The sequence below is a fragment of the Octopus bimaculoides genome, chromosome 13 (assembly GCF_046866305.1).
Source record: "Octopus bimaculoides isolate indiv1 chromosome 13, ASM4686630v1, whole genome shotgun sequence".
In the NCBI taxonomy this organism is placed as follows: Eukaryota; Metazoa; Mollusca; class Cephalopoda; order Octopoda; family Octopodidae; genus Octopus; species Octopus bimaculoides.
The window spans coordinates 33,462,614-33,484,222 of NC_142940.1; the positions used below are offsets into that span (position 1 = coordinate 33,462,614).

Genomic DNA, 21,609 nt, shown 5'->3' on the forward strand with positions numbered 1-21,609 from the left:
AATGCACACTGACATTACTCGTCCATCGGAGCATACTGGCTTCATTCCTTACAAGCTTACGCATGTTCTCAGCAGTCAAGGCCCATGTTTCACTGCCATGTAGCATGGCTGTTCGTACACATGCCTCATACAGTCTGCCTTTTACTCTGAGCGAGAGGCCCTTTGTCGCCAGCAGAGGTAAGAGCTCTCTGAACTTTGCCCAGGCTATTCTTATTCTAGCAGCTACACTTTCAGCACACCCACCCCCATTACTAACTTGGTCACCCAGATAGCTGAAGCTATCAACTACCTCTAGTTTTTCTCACTGGAATGAGTCAGAGGTTGTTTTCTGCATATTTTCAGTGTTTATTGCACCTGAATATCTGCCACATACAAAAATTAACTTCCTAGTTAACCTGCTTTTGATATTGCTATATATATATATATATATATATATATATATATATATTTATTTCGTTTTTGTACTTGATTTGCAAGGTTTTTTTATGTGAATTTGTGTTTGTGTGTTGAAGCATATTTTATTCTGCCTGGGGAAAGTCATTCTCTTTTAGTGCGTTGTTAATTTAACACACTCACTGGTCTGATTTCCACTCATTTACTTATTTATTTTTACTAAAATATTTTCATTGCATCTTGCAGCCTTTTCAATAGACGTTGAGAGTCAATGACTACTGAAAAGGTGGCAAGACGCAATGAAAATTTTTGTGAAAATAAATAAGTAAATGAGTGGAAATCAGACCAGTGAGTGTGTTAAATTAATAAGCCACTAAAAGAGAATGACTCTCCCCAGACACAATATATATATAAATATATAAATTGTGTAAACACTTGTTTGTAGTATCCCAGATTACGTCATTGCTTTTCATATTAACATCGGCTTTTCCATGCTTGCATGGATCAGATGAGATTTACTGGGACCGAGTTTTCCTCCAGCTTGAAGCCCTTCTTATTTCTGAGCAATGTAATAATACCCAGTCTATTAAATAACAAACAGTCCAGACATGGTTATGTAGAGAACTGGAAACAAATAGCACCATATATGTAGCCCTTTTGTTACCTTTTGTTTACAGTCAGCAAACAGTTGGACAAGGGAGAATATGTATCTAGATGAACACACATACATTCATATATTCATATACATGCATACACACACATCGTCATCATCATCATCATCCTTCAGCGTCCATTTTCCATGCTGCCATGGTTTGGACTGTTTGACCAGATTTCAGTCTGATTTGGTTTGCCCTTCCTAATACCAACCCCTTTACAATGTGTGCTGGGTACTTTTAACATTTCACCACCACAAGTGTTTTTACATGCCATTGGCATGAATGCTTTTTACATGGCACCAGCACAGGACTCTTACAGACCAATCCTCATCACCAGGGAATGCTTAACACCTCTGCTGTGGAAGATGGATCTTCTTGAGTACAGCAAGTCACCAGGTGTCTTGGTCCTTTGTTATCTCATCCAAAAGATTCAGCATTCTGAGGTTGTCCTTCAGTACTTCATCCCATGTCTTCCTGAATCTCCCTCTTCCATCAGTTTCATCCTCTTTAAGTGAACAGCACTTCTTGATGGAGCTGTCGGCATCCATCTGCATCACATGGCCAAACCAGGTCAGTCTTCTCTCTTGCACACTGCACCTAATTTCTCTTATGCCTAAATGCTCTCTCAATATACTAACACTCTGTAACTGTATTGTAGGGTTGGTGTGAGAGGCCAGATCTGGCCAATTTGAGCACAAAACAAGTAGAAGATTTAGGCTAGATATGGTTGGTTTAAAATTATAAAGAATAATGTAGTCTTAGACGCACTGTATCTGAACAGAAGGTGGAATGGTCATGGCTGGAATGACTTTGATCATAGGTCTTCTACTCAATCAAGACTCATCTACAGCTAAAGAACCCAACACAATTAAAAATGTGTAATAGGAACAAAATAGAAATTTTTTATAAATGTTTTACAGAAGGACACCTCTGATCAGGTAAATCTATGACTAAAAGGTGATCCAGTTATGACCATCTTGTCATTTTAACCCTTTAGCATTTAAACCAGCCATATCTGTCCCAAACATTCCACATGTTCTATGTTCAAATTGGCCAGATCTGGTCTCTTGTACCTATCCTACAATGTCATTCCAAAAGTAAACAATCACATCATCAAAATTTCAAAACTATGTGGTAATATATGATTAATTCAAAACTGTGTGAATAAATAAGCATTACATTTGATAGAATAATCTGAATGCTAAAGGGTTAAGAAGATAATAAAACTAAGAGATAAAGATTTACTGGAACCACAGTTGGGTTGGATATGAATAAGAGATAGATTTACTCACCATATGTGGCTTGGCTCTTTGTCTGGCGCTGATATCTTCTGTTAGGGTTAAATTCATTTGTCATATCATAGTCTGTCACCTCAAACTTCTCAATTTCTGGAGATGACATTTTGTAAATCTACTGAACACACATATGCATGCACGCCCGCCCGCCCGCACACACACACACACACACACACACACACACAAACACACATTAAGGCAGCAAGCTGCCAGAATCATTATCATGCTGAGCAAAATGCTTAGAAGCATTTCATCTATCTTCATGTTCTGAGTTCAAATTCTGCCATGGTTGGCTGCATTCATCCTTTCAGGATCTATAAAATAAGCACCCAATAAGCACCCAGAGTCAATGTAACTGACTTACTCTCTCTTCTGAAATAACTTTCCTTGTGCCAAAATTTGAAATCTCTATATATATATATGATGGGCTGCTTTATCCCCCATTTAGCAATTTCCCTCACAAGGTATTAGTTTAGCTACAGCTATAACAGAGAACACCAGCCAACAGCATCCATGCAGTTGGGCTGAACCCTTAACCACATGCTGTTGAAGCAAACTTCTTAATCATGTAGCCAACAGCAAATATGTACAACAGGGGTAGCTGCCAAACATGCATTGTATAATTTATTATTAAATATAGAGAATCTGGGTGGGTTTGGATGGAATGCTTTTGATCATTAGTCTGGTCAGTCTAGGTTGACTTGGGGTTAAACAACAGCAACAACAAGATTGATGACACAACAATAGTAGTCTTAACCTGCTAGAAATTGCAGTAAAATCTCCCACAGAAAGGAAGGACACAGATAATGTACTAAAAAGATGTGATGGTCTGAGCAACTATAGTAAAACTGATAAGTATTACATTGACTTAGTGTTAGGTTTAACTCCAGTTGTGGGTAGGACCAGGGAGAAAGAGAAAGGGTGATAGTCTTCGTTGAGCTGACTTCCCTTGGGCAAGAGAAAGAGAGAGAGTCTCTGTTGAGCTGATTTGTCCTGGGACAAATGGGTCTCAATCATTTTTAGCTTTGTGGCTGCTTGCTTGAAGTGGCATTTTACAAACAAACCTCTCTCTTTGTTTTACGAAAACAAGGAAAATCAAGTAAATTATTTTAATTAAGCAAAATAATTAATCAACCCATTAGCATTTAGATCAGCCATATCCGGCACCAATATTTTATCTGTTTTATGTTCAAACCGGCTAGATCTGAACTCTCATACCTATGTCATTCTGTAGCTGTGTGGTAAAAAGCTTGCCTCCTAACCACATGGTTCCAGGATCAGTTCCACTGAGTGGCACCTTGGACAAGTGTCTTCTGCTATAGCCTCAGGTCAACCAAAGCCTTATGAGTGGATTTGGTAGACAAAAGCTGAAAGAATCCTGTCGTATATCTATTTACATATATCTGTGTGTGTATTTTTGTGTCTGTGTTTGTCCCCCGTCACTGCTTGACAACTAGTGTTGGTATGTTTACATTCCCATAATCTAGCAGTTCGGCAAAAGAGACCAATAGAATAAGTGTCAAGCTTAAAATACAATTTGAGTACTGGGGATGATCCTTTCAACTAAAACGAATTCTTAAAAGTGGTGCCCCAGCATGGCTGCAATTTAATGACTGAAACAAGTAAAATATGAACCACATCAATGAAATCTACCAGCTACAAGTTAATGCATGAATAATTCAAAACAATGTAAATAAGTAGGCATTACATTTGATAGTGTAATCTTTAATGCTAAAGTGTTAGACAGTGGTTTCTTATCCCTATTTAATACGGAATCAATAAATAATAAATATTATTCATTCAAAAAATTATATTTTATTTAGATCTAATAGAAGGAAAATTGTGGATATTGGACTATGTCGTGTTTCTAATCGGTCATGTTTCTTTTCACTGATAACATAGTGTCCTACTTCTAATCATGACAAAGTTTTTTTTTATTTGAAAATTAGTTTAAAGTGCTTAAGATTATACTTTGTTTAAATATTTTATTTCTAAATAAGTTCACAAACTGTCTAAGCACTCAGCATCCTCCTCTGTATAGGCCTTTGACATTTGCTGTCCCATTGTGAGCACATTATATCCCCAAGGGGACAGAACCACTGCTCTTGTATGACTTTTCAACTACTGGATGGATCATGGAGTTATTATGCTGCATTGTAGTTGTTGTCATCATCATTGTCTTATGTCTAATTTTCCATGCTGGCATGGGTTAGAGATTTTCTGAAATAGTGTTTTACACTCAAATGCCCTTTCTCCTTTCTGTTGTTGATTTTTTTTAACTACCTCTCAAAACCTGCAGGTATACAGTATTTTAAAAACTGGAATATACTTGTCAAGAGACACCTATGTTATCTTCAGATAATGTGTCTATATTTTAGTAGGTATCTGTTTAAAACTGGAAGAACCACTATGTAAGGCATTGTACTCAGTAACATAATGTAGAGTGGAAATATTTATTCATGACATTGACAGGCCTAATGCTGTTTCTTTTAATTTCAAAATTCATCAGAGTGCAAATCTAATGAATTCACAATTGAAAGAAACATGATTAGTCTTGTAAAAACCATAACTAAACAAATGTAACATATCTATTACAATTTTTACCTGCTGTAGAATCCTATAGGAAGACTGTCTTTAGTGACTTAATCAGTTCTACACACATTGGTTCACCTCACTGAAAGGAATAAATACCTGATAATCTGGGAATATTAGCTGTGAGAAACTGGTGTCCTATCCAAAAAGAGATCTAACTCTTACCTGATGTTTAAAATTATTAAATTGAAATAAAATACCCAAGCTCTGGCTCATAAGAGCCATTGTGAGGTCTGTGAGAAATATTGGTTTCAAATTTTGGCACAAGGCCAGCAATTTCAGGGGAGGGAGTTGATTGATTACATCAACCCCAGTACTTAACTGGTACTTATTTTATTGACCCTGAAAGGATGAAAGGCAAAGTTAGCCTCAGCAGAATTTGAACTCAGAACATGAAAACGGACAAAGTGCTACTAAGCATTTTGCCTGGTGAGCTAATACTTCTGACAGTTCACTACCTTGAGATCTACTAAAAATATTAACATTGTTATCATTACTAATGTTTACACTACAAAGACACAATTTTGAGACTTGTAACTTTCTTTGCCTCAACCTTCTCTGCCAAACAGAAGGAGTCTTTCAAACTGTTAGAAACAATGTGCACCAGGTACATCTTCTGGGTGAGCTGGGGCACATAATGCATAACGTGACCTAGGGTCATATCAGTGTTTGTCTTTCAACATCAGACGCCTTTTTCAGTTAATCCAGGTAGGGGATTAATCAGACCTTTACTTATGTCCTAGCAATAACAGTCCATGGATAAGCTCTCTTGTCCAAAACCACCTGCTGGCTTTCTCTCTCTCTCTCTCTCTCTCTCTCTCTCTCTCTCTCTCTATATATATATATATATATATATATATATATATATATATATATATATATATATATATATATTTATATATTTAGAGAGAAGAGAGAGCGAGATGTTTGGATGTATGTATGCATGAAAACATATATTACATACAGAGGATGGCTTAGCTGGCTGAAACTTCAAAGTCATTGTCAATACTATTCTTGTAAAAGAATAATAAATTTGTACTCTACCAAAAGTATTGAGTAATCCTTCAGTTTAGCGTAAAATTGTTTTTATCATAACATTAAAACAAACATTAATATATCTCTCTATATATGTGTGTGTGTGTGTGTGTGGAGTAACTGTGTGGTAAGTAGCTTGTTTACCAACTACATGGTTCTGGGTTCAGTCCCACTGCATGGTACCTTGGGCAAGTGTCTTCTACTATAGCCTCGGGCCGACCAAAGCCTTGTGAGTGGATTTAGCAGATGGAAACTGGAAGAAGTCTGTTGTATATATATATATATGTGTGTGTGTGTGTGTTTATGTGTCTGTTTGTCCCCCCAACATCGCTTGACAACTGATGCTGGTGTGATTGCGTCCCCATAACTTAGTGGTTCGGCAAAAAAGACCGATAGAATAAGTACTAGGCTTACAATGAATAAGTCTTGGGGTCAATTTGCTCGACAAAAGGCAGTTCTCCAGCATGGCTGCAGTCAAATGACAAGCAAATATATCATCATCATCATCGTTTAACGTCCGCTTTCTATGCTAGCATGGGTTGGACGATTTGACTGAGGACTGGTGAACCAAATGGCTACACCAGGCTCCAATCTGATTTGGCAGAGTTTCTACAGCTGGATGCCCTTCCTAACGCCAACCACTCCGAGTGTGTAGTGGGTGGTTTTACGTGCCACCGGCACGAAGGCCACTCAGGCGGTACTGGCAATGGCCACGCTCAAAATGGTGTATTTTACATGCCACCTGCACAGGAGACAGTCCAGAGGCATTGGCAACGATCTCACTCGAATGTCTTTACACATGCCACCAGCACAAGTGCCAGGAAGCCGATGCTGGGTACAGGTGCCATCACAATTTCGCTTTCGCTTGCCCCAACAGGTCTTCGCAAGCCGAGTTTAGTGTCCAATGAAGGAGACGACGTTGGCATGGGTACCAGTCATCGAATTTAGTCCGATATATATATATATATATATATATATATATATATATATATATATATATATATATATATATATAAGCAATGTTAATTCTCTAAATGAAGTATTAACAGTAACTGCACGATAAAGTGTAGTATATTGCCACTTAAGTGTGGCTGACCCCTAGGGGTGGATGTTACTGTTGCTTTTAGCCCCAGGAGGACATCTCCTCCAGCTGGCTTATCGACACACGACTGTGTCCTGTTTGCCAAGGGAGTTATCCCTCTCACCACGACCAGCAGCACGTTCGTGCTGCTGGTCGTGGTGAGAGGGATAACTCCCTTGGCAAACAGGACACAGTCGTGTGTCGATAAGCCAGCTGGAGGAGATGTCCTCCTGGGGCTAAAAGCAACAGTAACATCCACCCCTAGGGGTCAGCCACACTTAAGTGGCAATATACTACACTTTATATATATATATATATATATATACATATATATATATATATATATATATACATATATATATATATATATATATATATATATATATATATATATATATATATATATATATATTGATATATACATATATACATACATACACAGACACACACATGTTTGTATATATACATGTGTGTGTATTTATATATATATATATATATATATATATATATATATATATATATATGTATATATATAGGCGCAGGCGTGGCTGTTTGGAAAGAAGCTTGCTTCCCAACCACATGGTCCTGGGTTCAGTCCCAATGTATGGCACCTTGGGCAAGTGTCTTCTACTATAATCTTGGGCCAACCAAAGCCTTGTTAGTGGATTTGGTAGATGGAAACTGAAAGAAGCCCGTCGTACACATCTGTGTGTCTGTGTATGTATATATATATTTCCAATTGAGTTTATATATATATGTTTGTATGTCTGTGTTTGTCCCCCCACCACCACCTGACAACCGATGTTCGTGTGTTTACATCCCCATAACTTAGCAGTTTGGCAAAATAGACTGCTAGAATAAGTCCTGGGGTTGATTTGTTCGACTAAAGGCGGTGCTCTAGCATGGTCACAGTCGGGTATGTTCCTAGAAGTAACAGAGTTTATTTAATGAGATACTCCTTATAACATCACCTGAGTAGATGCATATGCACTGAGGGATGCACCACAACCAGTTGTACAGAATCCAGAATCCCTCCTGCGGGGGATCAATGCAAGATGCATTGAAATGATTGTTGTGTGCAATAAAATTTCTCATATATTCCATTTTACATCTCGATCATTTGTTACATGCGGAGACTCCCTTCGGTCACAAGTCCGGGCAAGGTTGTTCATGGAAGACCAGCAGTCACCCATGCATACCGGCCTCCTCTCTCCATGCCACTAGTGTTATCCAAGAGAAAGGCTAAGGGGCCAATACAGCTTGGCACCAGTGACGTCGCAACTCATTTCTACAGCTGAGTGAACTGGAGCTACGTGAAATAAAGTGTCTTGCTCAAGAACACAACACGCAGCCCAGTCCGGGATTCAAACCCACAACCTCATGGTCGTAAGCTCGACGCTCTAACCACTGAGCCATGTACCTTCACATTTGTTACATTTATATATATACTTACTTGGAAATGGATGTGTCGCATTCAATTAAACAATAAGTAATATATATATGTATACATGCATATATGGGTACAGGACATCACCAACAGTACAAATAACATGAAATACATAAACAAGGAAAAAATTAGTTCCATTTTTTTCTCGTTGTTTACGTATATTACTCGTTTTTCCCTCGTTTGTTTACATATTTCATGTTATTTGCACCATTGGTGACGTCCTGTGCCCATATATGCATGTATATGTATATATATATATATATATATATATTATATATTATTTATTATTATTTAATGGAACACAACGCATCCATTTCCAAGTAATTTTATCTTCACCTTTTTGATGCAACTCTTTACTCTATACTATTTTCTTCCTCCATCCTTCTCTAATTCCCTTTTTCTCCCCCTCCCGCCTTCACTGTTTTCATTTCCTCACGTGACCTTCTTTCTTTTCCTGCATGGACGTTTAAATGAGCGGACATGTTTTTCTCTCTCTCTTTTATCTTCTCTCTTTTCAAGAAAAAATGTTTCTCTCAGCATTCACTATTTTCCTCTCATTCTGGTCTAATGACCCTCATGTTTGTTTTCGTTCAGTTTCCTTGTATGTCTCCACTGTCATTTTTTTGTTCCCAACTTTGACCCTCCATAAATCTAAAATTTTATTTTAGAATTTTGGGGAGCAACTGTCTTTGAAGACTCATATTGTCGTTGAATGCTTGTAATGAGGCATAGATAGACAGCCGACAACTGATGAATAGCTCTTTCTCTGTGTTAATTTGTCCTGTTTTCCATTCTTCTTTCGTTGTTTGCATATATTACTCATTTTTCCCTTGTTTGTTTATGTATTTCATGTTATTTTCACCATTGCCAATGTCCTGTAACCATATATGCATATATATATATATAAGTTATATATTATTTATTATATATATATATATATATATATATATATATATATTTATTTATTTATTTATTTATTATATACAGGGGTTGGACAAAATAATGAAAATACCTTAAAATTTCAAACAAATTTATTTTACTATGGGGTAGGACCACCTTTGGCAGTAATTACAGCTTGAATTCTGTGAGGTATGGACTCGTACAAAGTTTGAATTGTTTCCAAAGGAAGTTTTGTCCATTCTTCAGCTAAAACAGTCTCCAGTTCTTGGAGTGATGATGGTGGAGGATATCGACTCCTTACTTGTTTTTCTAAAATTCACCATAAATGTTCAATAATATTGAGATCTGGGGACTGTGGTGACCAGATAAGATGTTCAGCTTCACTAGAATGTTCCTCGTGCCATTCAATAACAACTTTAGCTGTGTGAATTGGTGCAATATCATCCTGAAAGACTGCGTTTCCCTCCGGAAACAGTTCTGCAACCATAGGATGAATTTGATCAGATAAAATGCTTAAATAGTCTTGACTGTTAATTCTGCCATGAAGGGAAACCATTGGGCCAGCAGATTTCCAAGATACAGCCCCCCAGATCATCACAGATCCTCCTCCATGTTTAACAGTTGAAAGAAGGCAGTCTGGATCAAATGTTTCTTTTGGCTGTCTCCACATGTATATTTGGCTGGTTGTCGGAAATAAGGTGAAGGATGACTCGTTTGAGAAAATAACATTCTTCCACTGTCTTAGGGACCAATTCTGTAGGTTTTTACTCCACTCTAAACGTTTTGCAACGTTTGTTTTTGAAAGTAGTGGTTTTCTGATTACAGCCTTCCCATGACATCTGGCTTTGTACAGCTCCCAGCAAACAGTTTTTGTAGAAACTGGGTTCTCAAGGTGGTCATTAAGCTCAGCAGTAATTTTGGGAGCTGTACTTTTGTGATCCTTTCTAACAATTTGTGTAAGAGTCCGACGGTCCCTATCTGAAAGTTTTGGTTTTCTTCCGGAGTTTTGTTTCGACGAGGTTTTTCCCCTCTTTCTCAAAGGCTGTCATTACTTTTGAAACAGTACTTCTTGCTACACCAAACTTTTCGGCTGTTTTTGTTATGCTCGCGCCTGCCATATGAGCACCAACAATTTGACCTCTTTGAAAGTCCAATAGATCTGTCAATTTAATGAATTTTAATTACCTTTTTCTGATGATATCTGAAAAGAAACAGCAATTTTAGCAAAACATATTAAGCAATACTAATAATAAATTAAAAATCATAAAAAGCTTTTGATGATTTTATAGATATTTCAAAATTATGAAGCTATGATTCTGGGTGTTTCCTTTATTTTGTCCAACCCCTGTATATATAAATATATATATATATATATATATATACAAAGTTTTAAATTTTTACATTTAAGAAAGATGTTTATATCCATGTATTTAATCCAATATTAACATTCCTGTATACAGCTATATTTGACCAAAATATATTTGGTCAAATATAGCTGTATACAGAAATATTAACATCGGATTAAATACATGGATATAAACATCGGCGTCAAATCTCTTTCTTAAATGTAAAAATTTAAAACTTTGGATATATAAACAAGTAGAACGATCCTTAAGGAGTCTAATTTAGATTTTTTGAGGTGAAATCTCATGCTATATTGGTAACGATTACAGAGTTTACTTTGAAAAATTATATATATATATATATATATATATATATATATATATATCTGTTTATCTCTCCACATATACACTTACACACACACACACACACACACACACACACACACACACACACATATACATATCTCTATATATATATTATGTTTTCACTTGTCAGTGGACCCTGGGCAGTAACAAAAGAAGTCCTCCATGCTGAAGGAATTCCAGGTCTCTATAAAGGTTTGACCAGTACTATACTCAGAGAAATGCCTGGATATTTCTTTTTCTTTGGTGGTTATGAGTTAACCCGTCATTTGTTTATACCAAAAGGTGGCACTAAAGAGGATGTGGGTAAGGTTTTGCTGTTTTATTTTTTAATATATTTATTATTATTATTATTATTATTATTATTATTATTATTATTATTATTATTATTATTATTAGTTAGTTATCTAATTTTTATCATGTGCTTTTACTGCACTAACAAGTACAGCTCTAGTCTGTTGGCTTTGATTTCGCTATCTGTGTGTATTGGCATGTCCCAGAGCATGGTTGCTTTGTCATTTTCTGAGACCTTTTCTGAGATATGCCTGTACCATCTTTTTTCTCTTGTCATTCCATAGTGTTGGCATAGTTTCCAGTGTATATGGGTCCCAACTCTGTCATGTATATGGATATATTCCTTCTTAGCCAGGACTGGGCAGCCAGAGACAATATGATTTATTGTTTCTTCCCCTTCACCATATATTCTGCAGTTACTTATTGTATTTTCCTTCATTATGTTTTTGGTGGGAGGCTTTGATCTTGTGCTGCAATTAAAAATCCTTCAGTCTCTGCTTTGAGTCCTGAGTTTCTCAACCATTGTTGGGATTTTACTTTGTCTATTTCTGTTCTGTTTAGCTCATCCCACCATTTACCATGTAAGGGTTTTTCCTGCCATCGTTTTATTATTATTATCATCATCATCATCATCATCATTAGTCATTTAACTTATCTATCTGTGTCACATGTCAGCTCCATCCTGCAGCTTAAAAATGCAACACTTTCAACACATTGACCTGTTCCAAGTATTGCTGCCATCTGAATACTTCCTATGAAGTTTGGCATTTGCAGCTTTTGATGCTATAACATCACTGTCTTTGAGGTGGTTCCAAGTGTTGCAACTTTTTGTCTTTATATATTGGCATATTCCATATGAGTCTCACCTAATCATTCTCTGCTACAGATAAAGGTAATGGTTGGTGCTCATACCACTTGTTGGAACATTCTAGCCCATTCTTCTTACATCACTCCCAGTGTATTTGCACTGCTACTTTCTCATAGCATTTTTTGTATTCCTTTTGGGCTAGTTTTGCGCGTCCACTTATTAATAATATATCTAACTGTCTCAGATGATTTTCCACATTGTCTGTTGTTGTTGTTGTTGTCGTCGTCATTGTTGTTGTTTTGGTTTTGCTTTAATTTATAAATTTATATGAGTTGTGCCCAAGTCTCAACCAGAGATGTCTAGGGACAACAATGTTTTGCATTTAAAGATGCTGAAAGGTGAGGTGCCATGCAATTGAAAATGCTGATGTCAGTGGGAGAAATAAAAAACACAGAGTAAGGTTGCATTTATATTGAGAGAAATTTACATAAAATATGTGAGGTACACATAAGAATGATCTTTCATTATTCACTTGTTTTATGGCTGCCAGGGATTTGGTCTACATATATTTTTGCTCCTCTTGATGTCATTCCAAGTGCCCCAATAATAATATATAATGTTGTTGTTTTCAGATACCACATTCTTCTGATTTCAGTCTCCAGATCCTTACATTTGCTCAGTTTTTCAAACATTTTCAGAGATGTGTTTTTGTTGGCCAGAGCTACAAGATCAGTCAGATCGGTTTGTCTGTATTTCCTGATCAGTCTGAACACTGAAATTCGAAAGGATGGTAACTTTGGCATTCTGGGCAACTTGTGGTGGGTTGTGTTCTCACCAATTGTTTTTGTGAGGGAGTTTGTTTGTGTGACATAGTGACCAGTGTATGTACTGAACTGCCCTCTCATATCTTTGCAAGTATTCTGTTGGTGCTAGTCTGCTGCATCCAGAGATTATGCAGTTGATTGTCTCTGAGTGCACTCTGCATAAGTGGCATAATGAGCTGCTTCATATTTCAGGACATTACTCTGGTAATTCCTAGCTGGAAGGGAATGGTCCTGAGCAGCAATGGTATCCCCCTCAGTTTCTGGTTTGAGAGCAGAGCATGACAGTCATTGATGAATGAGGGCTTGATCTACATCAGGGTCCCAGAATGGCTGGTCAATGGTATCACTTTTTTGCTCCCCAAAAGTGATGAAACAACATAATTCTCAACACTGAAACTACAAATATAAATACTGGACAACTCAGAACAACATCTTTCAGACAAGTGTGTGTTCAAAACAGACTTGATTCATTGAGGCAAGGAGACTTTGAGACACCAGTGTTTCAACCTTGTTATGTATCTCTTCAGTCAAAGCTACCCCAGACTAATGAATCTAACAAGTGTTTTGGCTCTAGTTTATAGAATTAAACAAACAAATTGTTTATTGATGCATGTTGGTGTCTGCTAACCACTAATAAATCAACATGTGCATGGTGAACAGTGAGAATCAAAACTACAATACACATATTATTATATTCTAGCAGATTCAAGTGTGATTATGCTTCTTATTATTGTATTTCATCATTGGAGTACAGCTATACACATGAACAAAGAACAAAAACAATTACATTTGAAATAAAATAGAATTAAAATAAAGTCTCTTAAATGAGATGTAACTTCCCAATTTTCCTACAGTTATTGTTTAGCATCATGTTGACCATGATTATGATCAAAGGCTTTCCAATCATGACCATCTTGTCTTCAGTTTTTTTTTTCCAGACTGTACTTTAGACTACATTTTCCAATGAGTGTAGATTGAAAAGGATTTTGTCATTATTTTTCTGCCCTTCAAGTATCAGCTCATTGTAAACTTCATCCATTACTCATAACATCACCTTTCAATGTTGGTTTGGTCAACTTTCTTCTAGGCATCAAAGGTGACATCATCGTTTCTCATCCCTGCCCTGACCCTTTCTCACATCAACAACCCAAGTAAATTAACTTTGCTCATCCACTGAGGAGGATAGGAGGGACACATTGAGATGTATAAGTCACTTAAAGCCTTTGTTGTTAATAGTCAAGTGAGATGAGTGAGTGACAGGGAGAGTGGAGTCTATGGAGTGAAGTTTGAGTAATGAGTGTAGCTTGAATAGTAGAGATGGACTTGTTCTAAGAAATTCATGTCTTGGAGAGAAATAGGATGTATGAGCATCATTCCTTTGGAACTCCCTTGCTGCTCATAATTTTCCTGCTATTATTAGCCTGCAATAAATCTAGTGAAATGTTAGTGACATTAATCTTACCAGTCTTGGACGACCTACAAACGACGATCAGAGGTGGGGAAACTTTTTAGTGCGGCAGGCAAAAATTTCCTAATAAAGGTCCGCTGATGGATCACAAGTTCTAATTCTTATATCTAATTCTTAAATCTTATATAATTCGATATACATTAATAAAGATAAGTTTAACACATTAAAAATGCTGCTCCTGAATTCAGGACGTTTATATTACTTATGAGGTATTCTATATTTTTCAGCTAGAGTGTACTTGGATCTCAAGAGGGTGGTACAAACCTAGCAATATGTGTTTTATAGTGAAAACAAAATTTCCATTCAAATGGCAATTACCGAACGATTTTCTGTTCGAGTCTAACCGTTTTAAGTTGTAGTGGAAACGCGACCTGTGTCGCAGAGGCATACGAGTATTGTATATATTTTATAATTGAAAACTTTACTATATTTTGTACATACGAGTATCTCAGCCCGTGGGTGCAATTGCACCCTCGGGCAGGGGTTTCTCCACCCCTGCTCTAGACCAAACCAATAAAACAAATCCACGCATTAATGTAGTTATCTCCCCTTAACTATCATTACATATTTGACACTTTATTATCTGATAATTTTAAGTAGTAAGGAAGATATTTCTTGCTACAGAATTTTCTTTTGTGTAGTTGTTTGACCACAGTGAAGATCCTTTTGCTTCTGCTATTGGTGTTGTTGTTGTTCTTATTGTTGATAAAGATGTGCTTTTGTTGCTGTTTCTCTCTGTCCAAGTTTTATAATAATAATAATAATCCTTTCTACAGGGTGTCCACAAGGTCTGGGTACATGGAGTAAATAAAATCATAACATAAACAATTAAATATAAGAAATAATAATTTCTTAAAGTATGTGTTAACCCCCATGTACCCAGACTTTGTGGACACCCTGTACTATAGGCACTGGACCTGAAATTTTGTGGGAGGGGACTTGTCGACTCGATTGACCACAGTGCTCAGCCAGTACTTATTTCATCGACCCCAAAAGGATAAAAGGCAAAGTCAACCTTGGCAGAATTTGAACTCAGAACATAAAAACAGACTAAATGTCACTAAGCATTTTGTTTGGCGTGCAAACCATTGTGCCAGCTCACCAATAATAATAATAATAATCTTTTTTTCCATAGACATGATAATGTATGCGTATAAACTTGCACACATATTTCCATTGAATTGAGTTATTTTATTTTAAATGTTTCATCTGTTTTGTCATCTACCAGGTCCAGTAGGAACCATTATTAGTGGTGGAGTTGGTGGACTAGCTCTATGGACAGCCATATTTCCAGCTGATGTTGTTAAATCTAGGATCCAAGTTCAAAGTACAGTTGGTAAAGCAGCACCATCGTTTTTATCAGTATTTCTTACGGTCTTAAAAACTGAAGGTTAGTCTCTTCTTTATTTAATATTTTCTTCTTTATTTTTGTTTTTCAGGTTTTTCATTTCTATATATTCTTTTGTCATTTCAATATTATTTAATCTCTACCTTTCATTATGGTATTACTTGGATGGTTTGACATAACAAGCTTTCTGAACTTTTACCACCCTTTTCTTATTCTAGTGACTATACTTTCAGAACATCCTCCTCCACTGATAATTAGGTCACCTAGGTAGCAGAAATTATTTACTACCTCCAGAGAACCTCCTGGGCTTTTGGGAAGAATTATTTCTCATGTGTTTTTAGTGTTTATTGCTCTTGTGCATCTTCCACATACAAAGTCTCCTTTCTCTGTCAGTTTTCATTTAATACCATTACACCTCTTGAGTTGATTAGGAAGAAAGTCATGCCTAGCATAGTTCCTAGAATAAGAACAGGATGGAGAAAGTTCAGAGTGCTGTTACCTTTGTTGGTAACAAATGGTCTTTCTCTCAGAGTGAAAGGCAAGTTGTATTTTACTTGTGTACAAACAACAATGCTACATGTAATAGGACATGGACCCTGAATGCAGAAGACATACAAAGACTAGAAAAAAATGAGGCTTGTATACGCCATTAAATGTGCATCATCAGTGTGCACATACAACGAATTGAAAATATATTAAAAGGAAAATCGGACATAAGGGGAATAAGACGAAATGTGGAAAAGGGAAGACTGTACTGGTATGAGCATGTGATGCATATGGATAAGGACAGCTGTGTAAAAAAGGGTTGATTACTTAAGGTAGTTTTTAGAAGAGAGATTCAGAGAGAAATGGACCTCAGGACTTTGAATCTCACAGAGATGACAAAGGACCAGGACAATTGACTATATGTAGCACTTGAGAAGATCTGCCCATGTTAGTGAAACTAAGGTTCTGAACCCCTTGCATAATTTACTCACCAAACCTTCTTCTTTATCACTTACCTAAATGCAGTGCTCTGCTGCTGTGATTAAATGATACTTCTCATAACTAAGATCCACTTCACTCAACTTCCATCCTTCTTTCATATCATTGATTCTCTCCACCCATATTTTACATTGATCACATAGTTTCAGTTCTGCATTGGAATGAATTTGGTAGATGGAAACTGAAAGAAGCCTCTCTCTCTCTCTCTCTCTCTCTCTCTCTCTCTCTCTATATATATATATATATATATATATATATATATATATATATATATATATATATATATATACCGGAGTAAGCACATGAAATGTGCAACAAGGTGGAAAAAAGAGTACTCAAATACCAGAGGTAGAGTAATATGCTTTATTTAAAAGCAGCAGAAATATAACAAAAAAACCGTTACTCTGAGTTTCACGTTCCCGTTCATCGGACAGTTTTGTTAGAATGTCCGATGAACGGGAACGTGAAACTCAGAGTAACGGTTTTTTTGTTATATTTCTGCTGCTTTTAAATAAAGTATATATATATGTATATATATATAAATTTAAGGAATGGAGGAAACGCATGTTATAATTGCATACTTTATTCCTACATATGTTTCAAAGGATTACAACCTGTGTGATCCATAGGGATCTGTGATATTAAAATTGTAACCTTCTCTTCAGGGAATGCATGGGAATCATCTTAAACGTAAGACATTATGACCGAGTATGAAAACAATAGATGGATAAGGTTATGACGTGATTCACTTGAAAAAAAACGTTAGAAAATTGGATGCTACCGGATAGTGGGTTGGACATCCGGTAGCGTCCAATTTTCTAACGGTTTTTTTCAAGTGAATCACGTCATAACCTTATCCATCTATTGTTTTCATACTCGGTCATAATGTCTTACGTTTAAGATGATTCCCATGCATTCCCTGAAGAGAAGGTTACAACTTTAATATCACAGATCCCTATGGATCACACAGGTTGTAATCCTTTGAAACATATGTAAGAATAAAGTATGCAATTATAACATGCGTTTCCTCCATTCCTTAAATTTTTAAATATACTCAAATACCCAAAATTTCAAGGAGTTCCTGCCTTAAAAACAGGAACTACACCACAGTTATTTTGTGTTCTTTGCTACATTGGTTTCTATTAACCCATTTATTCTATCCGAAGAATTTTTATTCATTAAGATAGAAGAAATACATATAATTAAATATATATATATATATATATATATATATATAATGTATTATATATTATCTATGGTTATGCATGTGTTTATATTTGCACTTTATGAAAGTCTCAAGCTGCAAACAGCGATGTTGTCATTTCTGGTGTCAATAAATCATCTACTTGCTTCATGCCTTTGAAGACAGGTGAAATTAAGAGATCCCTCTCTTTAAAAACAAGTAAAGGTTAGCAACAGGAAAGGTATCTGGCTATGAAACAATACCTCAATAATGTGTATTTGTCTAACCCATAGTAGCATGGAAAATGGACATAAAATGAATTAGTCATAAAATGATTTAAGTGAATTAGAATCTCCTATACTTTCTGAATCTCTTATACTTTCCTTATCACTCTCATCATAAATGTTATAGAGAATGTAATGAGTTAATAAATATTACTAATTCTTTTTCTTTTATAGGAGTTGCAGCACTATACAAAGGTTTGGGGCCAACATTATTACGGACATTTCCCTCCACTGGAGGCCTGTTCCTCACAGTTGAGTTGACCAAGAAATACATGGGTCTCACTGCCGATTATTTCCATTTGTGATAATCCTTGTAACTCTGCTAAATTGTAGTTCACTGAATACACTGCAAGACCTAAAAAAACAAAAAGCATTGTAAACATGTTTTTGATCTGAAAGCTAAACAATATATTCATGAATGAACCAAAGAAGGATCCCATAGGTGTTCACTCGATTTGCTAGAAATAGCAGCTAAATTTCTCTTAAATCACTATCTACCATAAAAATAATAGTAAATACACAATGGCTGGAGAAAAGTTGGGATGGTCACAACTGGAACACTTTTAAATCATAAATTTGCTCCATCAGAGCTAAACAATAACAACAACATTTATGGGATTTTTTCCAATAAAGAGATGATTATTTTTGTTTACAACATATCTGTAAAATAAAATTGAATATATGGAGATTTTAATAAAAGCTGTTTATAAATGGAGTTTTTTAAATTACTTTTTTATATTTTCATTGCCATGGCTGGTAATAGTGAGACATGTTTTTATTGAGTCCAAAATATATATATAATCATTAATGGCTCATTGGATCACCATGTTTAGACTAAGCCAATAAGGGAACTGCTAGGTCACTACTCAGTCTGCTAGAAATAACTATATCTCCCTTAAATCACACTCTATTTTCTTAAACAATTGAAGAACACAAAGGATAGTGTTATATCCTTATGGAGAAATGAATACACTACAACAGTGTAATCAGTACATATTGTAAAGCTGAGTTTGTGAGTGTGTGTGTGTGTGTGTGTTGCATATATAGAAATCCACACCTTACAAGACAGCGATTTGGGAGTTGCACCAATGGATTCCTCATGGTCAAAAATGCCTGGAATCAGCCATTTATTATTTTTTTTCTTCCTTCCTAACAGGTGAATTTTTGCATTAAAAATAATTTTAAACCATAACTTCTAACAATTTTTAAGTCGGAGCATGAGTTAAGTCCCCTTCTAGCGACGGTGTAAAGACAGACAGACAGAGAGAAAGACAGCAGATTTTTTAAATTTCATCTTTTCAGTGAGTGATACACAATATAAACGATATTCTCTGTTTCTCCACAACTAATTTCTAAATTTGCTGAATCCGTTGCTCTACTCATAGCGAGTAGACACGCTCCTTCGCAAACGATCAGCTATTATTTTGTAGACAATGTTACGAAACTGTTCATGTTTGGTTTTTATTCTTCTTGTGAACATCATTTCTGTGGGAGACTTCCCTGAATTTGTATTTGGAATAGAAGTCACTCTGTATATTCTTAAGAAATTTGACAGTGCTTCATCATGACTTAATTCATTCGCTTTTTTTAATGCTCTCTTAAAGGTGTCCACAAATCTTGTTCCCTGCCCGTTTGACCTCAGGTGGTGGGGTGGAGTGAAAATATTCTTTATCGCATGCCTTTTACAGAAGTTTTTGAATCCACACCCAGAGAACTGTGTTCCATTGTCTGAAGTCCAGTCCCTTGTCTGATCGAATTTTTCATCAACTCTGTCTGTGAAATGATGAAGACCATACTAAACTCTTATACCCTACCAAAGTGCAGTGGCTGTCAAAAGGAAACTGTTTTATGATAATCATATCTCTCTTTGAAGATACTCCACTATCCTCTTCATTGATGGCTGCAAGGTGTGATATCTTTTTCTTTGTGATATATTCACAAAATTAAATGATTTGAATAAGTTATTGCAAGGAAGCAGAAACACTCTCATTGACTGTAAATCATTTATCACTACCTTCATTTCGAAATTGGTGTTGTATAACACTTTCAAAACATCAATTCCATCAATTTCCACAACTTGATTCTTTGAAAGATGAATTAGTTGATGAAGATTTAATTACATATTGCAACTATTTACAATCATTGCATGATAACATGGTGGAGCAATTTCAAGATGTTGTTGCGCAGAATATTCCAAATTGGTATAGCAATCCACTTGAGGTCAATGCAGCCAATAGCGAGGATGATGTTCTCTACGAATTGATAGAATTACAAAATGACAATGACGCCACAATGCGATATCGCCGTAATGGCAAAGAAGGTTCGTGGTACCATCAGAGTATATTGAATTCCTACCCCAGTCTGTGGAAACATCAGAAATTACTTTTGCTTGCCTTCCCTACTTCATGCCTGGTTGAATTTGGTTTTAACCATGTTGGAACTTTATTTTCCCATAAAAGAATTGGACTGGATGTAATGCAACGAGGAGACTTGTGACTAAAGTTGACAAGTTTGAAACCGAATGTATCTGCACCAGACACATGGTTCTCATTAAAAAGTTTTATTCTTTTCCTTTATAATACAATCACTAATTATTTTTGCATCGGTAGTTCTGATCAATGGTTCATTTGGGGAAAATGAAAATCAGTGTAAAAGAAAGTGCAAGTTTCCAGAAGTTAATTTGTCTGAAAAATATAGAGTTAACATTAGAATTTTATTGACACTAATGGTAAAACTAAACCCACAATAAGGAATTTGTAAACAACCTCATATTTAGTACAAACAGCACTAACAGGGCAACGAGTCTACGATATAGTGTGTCGAACGATACAGATGGGGGCTTGAGGATTTTGTGTTGGAGTTTTTTTTACACAGGTGGGTGATGGAGCATTTTTTGGCCGATAGGTAGGTGATATTGCAATTTGGCGTGAAAAGTTGGGGAAACACTGGTCCATGGTCTGTTTGCAATAAAAAAAACTTCTGTCATGCAGAAACCTGTGAAATTTTTTAACTGCAAAAATAATTGCTGGGGCCTCTTTTTCAATTTGACTATATCTCTTCTCTGCTGCTATTAGCGAGCGTGAAACATGAATCACTGGTTTTGTACTTCCATTTTCGTATTTATGAAGCAGAACTGCACCTAATCCATACTTGGAAGCATCAGATGCTACAATGATGTCTATTTTGGGATCATAATGTGCTTACAACAAGCTTGATATTAGAATTTTTTTTATTTCTTCAAAAGTTTTCTAGCATTTAGTGGACCAATTCTATTTTACTCCTGTTTTTAATAAGTCGTTCAATGGAGCTTT

The 21,609-nt window shown here is 36.0% G+C and overlaps 2 protein-coding genes across 13 annotated transcripts in view; both read left to right on the forward strand.

The window, feature by feature from the left end:
• Positions 1-19,013, forward strand: part of LOC106872059 (mitochondrial ornithine transporter 1) — a 56,796-nt gene extending 37,783 nt beyond the window's left edge. For all 12 annotated transcript variants that reach the window (XM_052972421.2, XM_052972413.2, XM_052972412.2 and 9 more), the window contains 3 exons: positions 11,239-11,411; positions 15,728-15,889; positions 18,473-19,013. In XM_052972421.2, the coding sequence (XP_052828381.1) occupies positions 11,239-11,411; positions 15,728-15,889; positions 18,473-18,603 (466 nt within the window). In that variant the 3' untranslated portion in view covers positions 18,604-19,013. The remainder of the gene's footprint in view (positions 1-11,238; positions 11,412-15,727; positions 15,890-18,472) is intronic.
• A 1,439-nt stretch (positions 19,014-20,452) lies between these two features.
• LOC106872056 (uncharacterized) lies at positions 20,453-20,794 on the forward strand. Its single transcript, XM_014918902.1, has one exon. It carries the CDS (start codon positions 20,453-20,455, stop codon positions 20,792-20,794), a length of 342 nt encoding a protein of 113 aa, XP_014774388.1.
• The last annotated feature ends 815 nt before the right edge of the window (positions 20,795-21,609 follow it).